The sequence below is a fragment of the Ahaetulla prasina genome, chromosome 3 (genome assembly GCF_028640845.1).
Source record: "Ahaetulla prasina isolate Xishuangbanna chromosome 3, ASM2864084v1, whole genome shotgun sequence".
NCBI classification, from domain to species: Eukaryota; Metazoa; Chordata; class Lepidosauria; order Squamata; family Colubridae; genus Ahaetulla; species Ahaetulla prasina.
The window spans coordinates 157,365,663-157,379,286 of NC_080541.1; the positions used below are offsets into that span (position 1 = coordinate 157,365,663).

General features: G+C 39.2%; 1 protein-coding gene across 1 annotated transcript in view; it reads right to left on the reverse strand.

Moving 5' to 3' along the window:
- Window positions 1-13,624, reverse strand: part of MSH4 (mutS homolog 4) — an 88,458-nt gene that overhangs the window by 12,628 nt on the left and 62,206 nt on the right. The window contains exons 11-13 of the mRNA XM_058178379.1: window positions 13,181-13,350; window positions 12,060-12,196; window positions 11,095-11,198 (exon numbers count right to left, since the gene is read on the reverse strand). Of these exons, the coding sequence (XP_058034362.1) occupies window positions 11,095-11,198; window positions 12,060-12,196; window positions 13,181-13,350 (411 nt within the window). The remainder of the gene's footprint in view (window positions 1-11,094; window positions 11,199-12,059; window positions 12,197-13,180; window positions 13,351-13,624) is intronic.

The window sequence follows — 13,624 nt, forward strand, 5'->3', positions numbered from 1 at the left end:
TGCAGCTTTCTGAGATTTGGTGTGTTTCTGTAGTGTTTCACTCTAACTACACAAACACACAAAATCTCACAAAGCCGTATGTGGCATTTTGTGTGTGTGTGTGTGAGAGAGAGAGAGTGAGTGGTGTTATGTTGTGTGTGTGTAAAGTGTGAAAGTTGGTTTTTGAGCTTTTTGTGGCTGTGTGAGGTTCCTGCTTGTGGCAGGGGCCATTTTGGGTGAAGTGCAACTGCTTTTACATTGTGTGAGTCAGTTGTGTTGTGTTGTGTTGTGTTGTGTGTGTGTAAAGTGTGAAAGTAGGTTTTTGGTACCTCTTATTCTTTTTTATACTTTAGTTTTATTATTTATTGTTATTGGCCACGCCCACCCAGTCATCTGACCACCAAGCCATGCCCACCAATTAAGCCACACCCACAGAACCGGTAGGGAAATTTTTTAGAATTCACCCCTGGTTAACGTGCCAAGGAATATAATCTGAAATCATAAAGAAGACCCTAAGCTTAACAGTCTTTCTTTCTGAAAGGGGAAAAAGAGGAAATATTAGAAATGTGACATAGCCTGATCAAAGCAGGTTTTGGATCTTCAGGATCCAAATCTTTGAATTTAATTATCTCCATTTTAAGGGGCAAAAATGAAAAATGGGTGCTTGTCAAAAGCAGGACTTTTAAATCTCTGAGGTTACAATCTCTGAAAAATGCTTTGCTTTAGGAATGCTTGGCAGCGATATGTGTTTCAGTGTTACCAGTTTTCTATTGGTAGCGCATGGGTGCGTGCACTCAATTTGCGAGAGTGCGGCATTTCTCCGCATGCGCAAATTATTTTTGATGATGTCTGGGTGAGTGGGCGGAGCCTCCCGCCGCCACCACTACCGGTTCACTCAAACTAGAACGAACCGGGAGCAACCCACCACTGATGTGTTTGTTAATGTATATATCTAATTTAAAAGAAACATACTCATTTACTGATTGCCCTGTTTTAAAGAAATGACTAAAGTGAATATTATATAATACCAGATGATACATTTAATGGTTAACAGGTTCAGTATGACTCTCAAGGGCTTCCTGTCATTCTTTGAGCAAACCCATTTAAAAACCTTTGAGGATCCCGCGGCTCAGCTTAGATCGTCAGAACCCTTTAAACTCTTTTTTTTAACAACCTCTTTGGCTGAGGTTGAAAAAGGTTTCAAAAGGCTCCTCTGGCAATCCCACCTGAGTTCCTCATAATCAGAACTTTAAAAAACATGTTTTCTACAAGCTCTTCAGCTGAAGAGCTTGTAGAAAACCTCCTTTTAAGAGGTTCTGGGCTGCTCGCCTCATGGGATCGTCAGAGGAGCCTTTTAAAATCTTGTTTTCCTCTGGCGATCCCAGATGAGTTGCCTCATCACAGGCTTTTAAAATCATTTGTAACAACCTCTTACAACAGCCCATGCCCACCCAATCGCCCCTTCCCCACTTACCTTATTCCTGCTCCTTTCGGGCTGGCAAAGCCATGTTTTACATCAGTTGCATCAGCTAGCAACTGAATCTGCCTGTGTAAAATCCATCTGCCTGAATCTGCTAGCAACTGAAACTGCCTGCTTTGCACTCTGGGAATTGAAGTCCACAAACCTTAAATGTTACTAAGGTTGGAGACCCCTGATCTAAAAAATATAAATAAAATAAAATAAAATAATAAAATATTTATGCAGCTTTCTGAGATTTGGTGTGTTTCTGTAGTGTTTCACTCTGACTACACAAACATACAGAATCTCACAAAGCTGTATGTGGCATTTTGTGTGTGTGTGTGTGTGAGTCAGTGGTGTTGTGTGTGTGTGTAAAGTGTGAAAGTTGGTTTGTGAGCTTTTTGTGGCTGTGTGAGGTTCCTGCTTGTGGCAGGGGCCATTTTGGGTGAAGTGCAACTGCTTTTACATTGTGTGAGTCAGTTGTGTTGTGTTGTGTTGTGTTGTGTTGTGTGTGTGTAAAGTGTGAAAGTAGGTTTTTGGTACCTCTTATTCTTTTTTATACTTTAGTTTTATTATTTATTGTTATTGGCCACGCCCACCCAGTCATCTGACCACCAAGCCATGCCCACCAATTAAGCCACACCCACAGAACCGGTAGGGAAATTTTTAGAATTCACTCCTGGTTAACGCCGTTCATCTTCATTATCAGACTCGGAGTCTGACAAAGGCCAGTTGGAGACGGAGGAGTCCGGCTGAGGAGGAGGTTTCCCGACCGGTAGCTGCCTCATTTCCCACCCTCGGCTTATACTCGAGTCCCCAGTTTACCCCAGTTTTTGGGGTAAAATTGGGACCTCGGCTTATACTCGAGTCCCCAGTTTACCCCAGTTTTTGGGGTAAAATTGGGACCTCGGCTTATATTCGAGTATATACGGTAAATTCACTACTACAACTTGACTTCATATAAATTAGTATAGTTTTTAGCTTGGTTGTTTAGTGGGATTTTAAATAAAATTTACCCAATTAAAAGACAGAGCAGCTTTAAAAGGTTATAGAAACTTTCCTGTGGGGAAAGTCCAAGCGGTCCTTTAAAAGAATAGAGAAAATGGTCATAAAGTACATGCAGTTATGAAGGGTATTAAAAACAGTGCAATTTTTATTTTTATGAAATTGTCATACAGTCACTCTATAAAATTTATTAGCATTTGATGTAGAACAGAGGTAGTCAACCTGGTCCCTACCGCCCACTAGTGGGCGGTTAGAAAATTTTATTACTAACAGAGATACAAAAGTGGGCAGTATGTATAAAAAGGTTGATGTCGTGTCCCACTCCCACTCTGACGAACGAGTCAAGGAAGTCCGTAACAAACTTGGCAACGAAGCCTCTGCAGCTTGCCAAGTTCCTTCGAGGTTTATCAGGTCAGGCAGGAGTCCAAGTTGTGACTTCAGCGATAGAGTCCAATATCAGCAAATTAGATAAGACTTTGCTTGACTCAAGGTTGGAATGCCAAAAGCAGGTCCTTTATATAGGCTGTGGGGTGTGGCTCCATGACTCAGCACTTATCCAGGCCTGCCCCACCCTTCCTTCTGCTGGCATCGCCTCTCAGATCTCCGGAAGCGAGGATCCACCCACTCTGAATTGTTTTCAGCTGGATCTGCTGTCAGCGTCTGGGAAAGGGAGGGGTCAGAGGGAGTAGGCCCGGGTAATTCCACCACCTGGCTGGCGTCCTGCTCTGAAGGCTGAGCCAAAGGAACACATGCTGTATGAGTGAGGTTTATCGGGCTTGTCCTTTCACTCCTTGAATCTTCTCCGGGCATGGGGCCGGAGCCGGGGGCTGGAGTCATGACAGGCCGTTCATCTTCATTATCAGACTCGGAGTCTGACAAAAGGCCCGGTTGGAGACGGAAGGAGTCCGGCTGAGGAGGAGGTTTCCCGACCGGTAGCTGCCTCATTTCCCACCCTCGGCTTATACTCGAGTCCCCAGTTTACCCCAGTTTTTGGGGTAAAATTGGGACCTCGGCTTATACTCGAGTCCCCAGTTTACCCCAGTTTTTGGGGTAAAATTGGGACCTCGGCTTATACTCGAGTCCCCAGTTTACCCCAGTTTTTGGGGTAAAATTGGGACCTCGGCTTATACTCGAGTCCCCAGTTTACCCCAGTTTTTGGGGTAAAATTGGGACCTCGGCTTATACTCGAGTCCCCAGTTTACCCCAGTTTTTGGGGTAAAATTGGGACCTCGGCTTATACTCGAGTCCCCAGTTTACCCCAGTTTTTGGGGTAAAATTGGGACCTCGGCTTATACTCGAGTCCCCAGTTTACCCCAGTTTTTGGGGTAAAATTGGGACCTCGGCTTATACTCGAGTCCCCAGTTTACCCCAGTTTTTGGGGTAAAATTGGGACCTCGGCTTATACTCGAGTCCCCAGTTTACCCCAGTTTTTGGGGTAAAATTGGGACCTCGGCTTATACTCGAGTCCCCAGTTTACCCCAGTTTTTGGGGTAAAATTGGGACCTCGGCTTATACTCGAGTCCCCAGTTTACCCCAGTTTTTGGGGTAAAATTGGGACCTCGGCTTATACTCGAGTCCCCAGTTTACCCCAGTTTTTGGGGTAAAATTGGGACCTCGGCTTATACTCGAGTCCCCAGTTTACCCCAGTTTTTGGGGTAAAATTGGGACCTCGGCTTATACTCGAGTCCCCAGTTTACCCCAGTTTTTGGGGTAAAATTGGGACCTCGGCTTATACTCGAGTCCCCAGTTTACCCCAGTTTTTGGGGTAAAATTGGGACCTCGGCTTATACTCGAGTCCCCAGTTTACCCCAGTTTTTGGGGTAAAATTGGGACCTCGGCTTATACTCGAGTATATACGGTAAATTCACTACTACAACTTGACTTCATATAAATTAGTATAGTTTTTAGCTTGGTTGTTTAGTGGGATTTTAAATAAAATTTACCCAATTAAAAGACAGAGCAGCTTTAAAAGGTTATAGAAACTTTCCTGTGGGGAAAGTCCAAGCGGTCCTTTAAAAGAATAGAGAAAATGGTCATAAAGTACATGCAGTTATGAAGGGTATTAAAAACAGTGCAATTTTTATTTTTATGAAATTGTCATACAGTCACTCTATAAAATTTATTAGCATTTGATGTAGAACAGAGGTAGTGAACCTGGTCCCTACCGCCCACTAGTGGGCGGTTAGAAAATTTTATTACTAACAGAGATACAAAAGTGGGCAGTATGTATAAAAGGTTGATGTCGTGTCCCACTCCCACTCTGACGAACGAGTCAAGGAAGTCCGTAACAAACTTGGCGGGCTTTTGCATTAGCGGGGAAGCCCTGCCGGTGCAGTGAGAGGCGGGCGGGGAGCCGCCAGCCTTCTCGGCTGAGGAGGAGGTTTCCCGACCGGTAGCTGCCTCATTTCCCACCCTCGGCTTATACTCGAGTCCCCAGTTTACCCCAGTTTTTTGGGGTAAAATTGGGGACCTCGGCTTATACTCGGATCGGCTTATATTCGAGTATATACGGTAAATTCACTACTACAACTTGACTTCATATAAATTAGTATAGTTTTTAGCTTGGTTGTTTAGTGGGATTTTAAATAAAATTTACCCAATTAAAAGACAGAGCAGCTTTAAAAGGTTATAGAAACTTTCCTGTGGGGAAAGTCCAAGTGGTCCTTTAAAAGAATAGAGAAAATGGTCATAAAGTACATGCAGTTATGAAGGGTATTAAAAACAGTGCAATTTTTATTTTTATGAAATTGTCATACAGTCACTCTATAAAATTTATTAGCATTTGATGTAGAACAGAGGTAGTCAACCTGGTCCCTACCGCCCACTAGTGGGCGTTCCAGCTTTCATGGTGGGCGGTAGGGGTTTTGTCTGATACTGAAGCACTTTCCTTTTTTTTAATTTAATTGACTTTTTAAAAAAATTCATAGCATTATTTAAAAACATTTTCATTAGGTTTTCATAAAATCCCCCATGACAATTTAAATTTCTGGAAATATACTATTTGTATTGCCTGCGCATAAGTTTAGTTCACGTTACGTAAGTGAAACTAAATGGTGCTATAGTGCTACAGCAAACAAAAGAGCCTCGTCCCAGAATAGCTCGCGCATCTCCCCCCACACCACCCAGCAGTAACAGACAAGCTGAGCTGGTAGCCGGGACCCTCCGCTCCAAACCCAATCCACGATGCACAAGAGGCATGCGCAGACGACGATACACGGCACATTACTATGGAACTAGTGGGCGGTTAGAAAATTTTATTACTAACAGAGATACAAAAGTGGGCAGTATGTATAAAAAGGTTGATGTCGTGTCCCACTCCCACTCTGACGAACGAGTCAAGGAAGTCCGTAACAAACTTGGCAACGAAGCCTCTGCAGCTTGCCAAGTTCCTTCGAGGTTTATCAGGTCAGGCAGGAGTCCAAGTTGTGACTTCAGCGATAGAGTCCAATATCAGCAAATTAGATAAGACTTTGCTTGACTCAAGGTTGGAATGCCAAAAGCAGGTCCTTTATATAGGCTGTGGGGTGTGGCTCCATGACTCAGCACTTATCCAGGCCTGCCCCACCCTTCCTTCTGCTGGCATCGCCTCTCAGATCTCCGGAAGCGAGGATCCACCCACCCTGAATTGTTTTCAGCTGGATCTGCTGTCAGCGTCTGGGAAAGGGAGGGGTCAGAGGGAGTAGGCCCGGGTAATTCCACCACCTGGCTGGCTTCCTGCTCTGAAGGCTGAGCCAAAGGAACACATGCTGTATGAGTGAGGTTTATCAGGCTTGTCCTTTCACTCCTTGAATCTTCTCCGGGCATGGGGCCGGAGCCGGGGGCTGGAGTCATGACAAGCCGTTCATCTTCATTATCAGACTCGGAGTCTGACAAAAGGCCCGGTTGGAGACGGGAGGAGTCCGGCTGAGGAGAGGAGGGAGGACGAGTCACAACAGTTGACTGCCCCGATTTAGAACATAAGGAAGAATGTTTTTATGTTTCTTCATATAATGCATAATTAATTTATAGAAATCAATTGCTGCAAAATGTATTGATAAGCAATCATTTCAATGGCTTTACTAGACAGACAAATTAGACAAATTCAAAGACAAATGCCATGTTTAATAATGCTTAGGCCTGATTATATGCCACAGAATATTAGTCACTCAAGGGCTAACATTGAGGCTACTGTCTTTAAACTTTGCTTGCAGTATTTCTGGAGGCATCAAGATAATAAACCTACACGCAGCCTTCTTTCTGAGATATTTTGCTCCATAACCTTGGTAAGTCAGTTTGTGACTAGAATTGAGATGCTCCTTTTCTGGCTCCACAGTGAAAGAGTTGATTTTAGCTTTTTCTTTCTTTCGTGAGCAGAATAGAATACAACTCAGGAGAATTAGTTTGCAGATTGATTTACTTGATCAAGCTCTAATCACCTTCTTACAAAATGGAAGAAAGAAAAATAAAAAACTTAGTAAATGACTTCTCTTTTGTGTCTTCAGTTGTCTAGCTCCTTACCCACCTATATGACTAAGTGTGCCATACATTCTCTAATTGCATCATTAGGTAAGCTTATTAGTCTGCTCATGTAATCAGGCAAGTAAAGCTTACCTAGCTACACATACCTATTCTTTGGAAATGGATCAGATCTGTTCCAGTTGTTTTTAGCTAATGCCAGAAATGTTCAGTTTCACTTGCAATCTTCATTTAATACACTAAGAATTGATTGAATTATGAAAGAAAATGTTTTGTTCTAAAAGGGGAAACTAAATTTACAAAACCACTATTTTTATTTACAATACAATACAATTTATTATTACAGTCTTAGACCAGAACACTCTATTTTTACTGCTTCTGGCTTGTGTTTAAATTACGTTTGGAGTGTTTGCATGTGTATAAACACATGCACACATACACACTCACACACAAGGATATAATAAAAGATACCTATATCACAGGTAAATATAAGTTACCTGTGTGTCAGTTATACAGCTTGCCACAAGATCAGTGGTGGTACAGATGACACAAGGTGGTTCTAAAGAGACTCCTTGCCTTCAAAATTCTAAATTTTCAGTAATATTTAATTTTTATTTGTTTAGCAGAATGATGGCGTTTGGGGAAAAATGTTCTTGTGTCTAGTTGTTCTGGTGTGCAGTGCTCTATAGCGTCGTTTTGAGGGTAGGAGTTGAAACAGTTTATGTCCAGGATGCGAGGGGTCTGTAAATATTTTCACAGCTCTCTTTTTGACTCGTGCAGTATACAGGTCCTCAATGGAAGGCAGGTTGGTAGTAATTGTTTTTTCTCAGTTCTAATTATCCTCTGAAATCTGTGTCTGTCTTGTTGGGTTGCAGAACCAAACCAGACAGTTATACAGGTGCAGATGACAGACTCAACAATTCCTCTGTAGAACTGTATCAGCAGCTCCTTGGGCAGTTTGAGCTTTCTGAGTTGGTGCAGAAAGAACATTCTTTGTTGTGCTTTTTTGATGACGTTTTTGATGTTGGGTGTCTATTTTAGGTCGTGAAATATAGTGGAATCTAGAAATTTGAAGGTCTCTACTGTTGATACTGTGTTGTTTAGTATTGTAAGAGGTGGTAGTATGGGAGGGTTTCTCCTAAAGTCCACCATCATTTCTACAGTTTTGAATGTGTTCAGTTCCAAATTGTTGGCCACACCATGAAGCTAGTTGTTCAACCTGCTATCTGTATGCAGATTCATCATTGTCTCGAATGAGACCGATCACTGTTGTGTCATCTGTGAACTTCAGTAGTTTAACAGATGGATCGTTTGAGATGCAGTCATTGGTATATAGACAGAAGAGAAGTGGAGAGAGCACAGAGCCATTTGGGGCCCTTGTACTAATTGTAAAGGTATCTGATGTGATTCTGCTTAGCTTCACCTGCTGCTTCCTGTCTGTTAGGAAGCTTATGATACATTTACAAGTGTGTTCAGGTACCGCTAGCTGGTTTAGCTTAGTTAGAAGAATGTCTGGAATGTCTGGAATGATGGTGAACTAAAAATGAAATGCTGAACTAAAGTCTACAAAGAGGACCTTTATGTAGGTCTTTGGAGATTCAAGTTGTTGTAGGATGTAGTGCAGAGCCATATTAACAGCATGATCTGTTAATCTATTTGCTTGGTATGCAAATTGCAGGGGGTCTAAAAGCGGATCTGTGATGATTTTCAAGTGAGATAGCATTAGCCTTTCAAAGATATTAGAGCAACTGGTCTGTAGTCATTCAGTTCCTTGATGGTGGGCTTCTTCAGCACTGGGACGATAGTAGAACGTTTGAAGCAAGAAGAAATATAGCACATCTTAGCGATTTATTGAAGATATGGGTGAAGATGGGGGCCAATTGGTCAGCACAGACTTTTAAGCAAGAAGGAGTTATCTTGTTTGGGCCTAGAGCTTTTCCTGGCTTTTGTCTGTGAAATAGGTCCTGCACTTCCTTTTCTGTGATCATTAGGGGTTGTGAACCCAATGGGATGGGGAAGTTGTAGGAGGTTTGGCTGCTGTTAGTGTGTCTGAGATGGTGGTTGTGGAGATAGGTGGCTGTAGTTTCCTTTCAAACCTGCAGTAAAACACGTTCAGGTCATCTGCCAGTTGTTGATTTCCTTCAGCCTGGGAAGGAGGTTTGCCATAGCCGGTGATACTTTTAAGAGTTTTCCACATGTTTGCTGGTTCATTTGCTGAAAACTGATTCTTTAGCTTTTTAGAGTAGCTTCTTTTTGCTGTTCTGATCTCCCTTGTTAATACATTTCTGGCCTGATTGTACAGCATTTTATCACCTTTTCTGTCAGCTTCCTCTTTGAACGACATAGCTGCTTAAGTTTAGCTGTGAACCAAGGTTTATTGTTACTGTATATTCGCAAGTTCCTGGTAAACATAGGTCTTCACAGAAGCTGACATATGATGTTACAGTGTCTGGGATTTCATCTAAGTCTGCAAAGGTACTTTCAAAAACATTCCGATCAGTGCAGTCAAGGCAGGCCTGTCAGTCCAGGTCTTCACTGATTTAATTGTTGGTTTTGTGATTTTAAGTCTTTGCCTGTAAATAGGTACAAGGTGAATCATGCAATGATCAGAGCGTCCCACAGCTGTTTGTGGTAAGGACTGATAAGCATCTTTTGGTGTTGTGTAACAATTGTCTAAAGTATTCTTGCCTCTAGTGGGACAATTGACATGCTGAAAGTATTTTGGTAGCTCTTTCCTTAAGTTTGTTTTGTTTAGATCTCCCATAATAATATCCAGTAAATCAGGGTATTTGACTTCAGGCTCCATAATCTGGTCAGCTATAGTTCGTAATGCCTTATTTACACAGGCTTGTGGGGGGACATAAACAGCAATTAATAGAAATGAGAAGAACTCGAGTGGACAGTAAAATGGTTTACAGTTGATAAGACTCTAAGGTTTCATCACAGAATTTATATATTATAGTTATATCCTGAGACCAGCTGTTGTTGATATGTAAGCATAAGCCTCCTCCCTTCTTTTTACCTGATGATTCTGCAATTCTGTCTGCTCTGAAATTTGCATGCTGTTGTCATCAATATCATCATGTAACCAGGTTTTAATAAAGCATATGGCAGCTGCGCTGTGAAAATCAGAGTTGCATCTGTTTAAAAGGAGTATTTCATCCATCTTGTTAGCACGTGAATGTAAATTTGTCAGGAAGATCGAAGGCAGAGCAGTTCTATTGGGAAACTATTCCTTAGTTTGATTAAAATTCCCGCCCTTTTACCTCCGTTTCCTGTGCTTGGTTTTCTTGGTAATCCATCGCTCCGGGGAAATTTCTTCTTCCTGTGTTAGAATTTCCTCTGCATTTGTAAAGACAGGGTGGGGAGGGGGTGACATCACAGAAAACTGCTCCTTAAAGAAACGTTGCTTAATTCTTAGCAGATGGTCTCGTGAGTAAGCAATCCATAGTGAGTCGCAGAGAATAATTAAAAATAAAGAAACCATTAGAGAGCATTTCACCGAAGCAGCCTTCGGCGGTGCCATCTTGGATCATAGAATAGAATAGAATAGAATTTTTTATTGGCCAAGTGTGATTGGACACACAAGGAATTTGTTTTGGTGCATATGCTCTCAGTGTACATAAAAGAAAAGATACGTTCATCAAGGTACAACATTTACAACACAATTGATGATCAATATATCAATATAAATCATAAGGATTGCCAGCAACAAGTTATAGTCATACAGTCATAAGTGGAAAGAGATTGGCGATGGGAACTATGAAACGATTAATAGTAGTGCAGATTCAGTAAATAGTCTGACAGTGTTGAGGGAATTATTTGTTTAGCAGAGTGATGGCCTTCGGGAAAAAACTGTTCTTGTGTCTAGTTGTTCTGGTGTGCAGTGCTCTATAGCGTCGTTTTGAGGGTAAGAGTTGAAATAGTTTATGTCCAGGATGCGAGGGATCTGCAAATCATCTGTACATTGTACAAGAAGCATCAAGGCTGAAGTAGAGACTGAATCATGAAGACAGGAAAGGGTCCTAAAACTTCTAAAAAGCCAGATGTTTGGGTTCCAGAATTGAGGCACTGTCCTTAGCTTAAAAACTTTATAGTCTACGGTTCTTCATGACAACAATTTTAAAAGCCTCATTATTAAATGATCATTTAACACAATGATTCTACTTAGAATAATCAATATAATTGTTACTCACAGGTAAGTCATGTGATAGATTTCTCTCAAGGATTCCTGGCATCTTTCATTCATTTTCATTAAATCGGGTGAAGTAAAACTATATACATTTTTCATTTTAGTAATCTGTGGGAAATTTTCAAACTGAACATTAAAATATATTAAATACACTGAATAGTCATACTCCTAATTCCTGAAGATCAACCAAAAATTATCTCTAAAGTGTGTGCTTAAATAGAATAGAATAGAATAGAATAGAATTCTTTATTGACCAAGAATGATTGGAGACACAAGGAATTTGTCTCCGGTGCATAATCTCTCAGCGGACATGCAAGCAACATGCAAGCAACAAGTGATAAATCATGATCATGATCATAAAATAAAAATAAAATAAATAAAATAAAATAGAAATATCTTGATTATTTTTAAACTTTTAGCTAATTATACTAGTAACAGAGCAAGGACACAAAAGTAAAGCATTAGTTAGTTATGATGGTAACACTGATCATTATTAAAAAATAAATAGTAATAAATGATAAAATATTTTTTTATTCCAGTCCTGATATACAAAGGCAGCAACATTCAGTACCTTCTATTAAACTGTGCTCTAACATTACACAAATACTGAAAACAGGCTGCAAAGAAAATTCAGTCTATACAAATTACTTGGTTATGACAATAATAAAGTAAAAATACAATTTGTTTCATTATAGTTATTTTTATAGAAATCAGCAGTATTCTTTAGTGAAAAAGATACATTAGTTAAATTATAATTTTCATGCCATAGGCATAGAAGCCAGCTAGGTGACTTTGGGCCAGTTACTCTCTCAGCAAACCCACCTCATGGGGTTGTTGCAGTAATAATAGGAGGAAGAAGAAGAATTATGTATGTCTGCTGCCTTGAGTTACTTACAAAACACAGGATGAAAATCAAATAAATAAAAATAAAATAATATATTTAAGATCCAACATTTTCAAACTGCTTACCTTGGTAAATTCTGAAGGAAGTTGACCATTGTGTACTGCTGCACAATCAGCAGTCATCTGGATAAAAAATCCTCGAGCTGAACTAAAGCTTGTTTTCAAAGGAAGGTTATGTTTTTCTGCAAGCTGTGTTATCATTCCTTAATTGCAAGGTATAAATAAATATTTTAGTTATGACAATCAACCACATTGTATGGGCATTAAAATTAATCAGTATATTAATTCATATTAATATCAAAAAATAATGTAATTTTTTTTTAAAAATAGCATTGTATTATAAAATACAATGATAAATACACTATAAAAATGAGTGGAAAGTAATTTTAAAAAATTAGTAACAAGGACATAACTTCTTCCATCTGAAATTTCAGAACTTTCCTTGAAGCAATTAATAATTATAATTCAAGAAGTAATTAATGGGTTATTCCACTTTATAATTCCACAGCATGTAAACAACTTCCTTCTTTAAAAAGTGTTAAATCTAACACTAGTCTAAATAGTGTTTTGTACTTTGTTTTCCACATAAGGAAAATTCATATGACAACCCTTTCCCACAAATAAATTCAAAATAGAGGGAGGGAGGGAGGGAGGGAGGGAGGGAAGGAGGAAGGAAGGAAGGATCCATAAAAAGCAAATTTATCTGACATGTAACTCTCATTCCTATTCTATTCTAATATATGCCTATAAAGCTTTGGTTGCATAGGAACAATGACACAATTCCCATTTATTTCAAAATAGTCATCAAAGAATAATAATCTAGGAGATGTTGCCCAATGTGAATAACATTTTATAATCTTTAAATAATTTTCTTATTTGATATAAACACTTAAAATTGAAGACTGCATTTCCTTATATATACATTCATATATTTATTTGTAAGGCACATACTTCTGAATGCACTAACTCTGAACTATATTGTAAATTATTAAAGAGTATATATTGCTGTACTTTCAATATTTATTTTTATTGTTTCATTGCTAAATTTACGTTTTATAATTTTACATTCTATTGTAAGCCAGCCCCATGGTGAGATGATGGCAATTAATTATAAACAATTTAATAATAAATAAACAAATAAACAAATATATTCTAGTAAATTATTATTCTAAATTGTTTTCTCATACCAGCTATATCATCCACAATTTCAGTGTAGGTTCTTCGTGCTATATCAAGAAATTCATTAATATTAGGTTTTACCGCATAGCACTTTTGAGTTCTCATATTCAAACATCCTTTTGTGTATCTTGTATCATCATTAATAACAGTTTTAATCTTTTCAAGAATGATACTAAACCTAGAGAAATTAAACATAATTGTGGAAATGACAGTTATATTTCACAATGTATTAACTGCCTAAAAGATTTTTTTATCCCAACTTGGATAATATATTTTTATAATCTCACTTTGTTCATATAGGTTGAATTGCCTAATGCAATATTTATTTTTCATTATTATCTGAAAAACTACTTTTCTTCAAATGATAATATTTCTGTCAGGATTGTTTAGTTAGTTACAGTTTCATTGTGATAGATATGTTGAAAACAAGTTAATAATTATTTACAAATCTA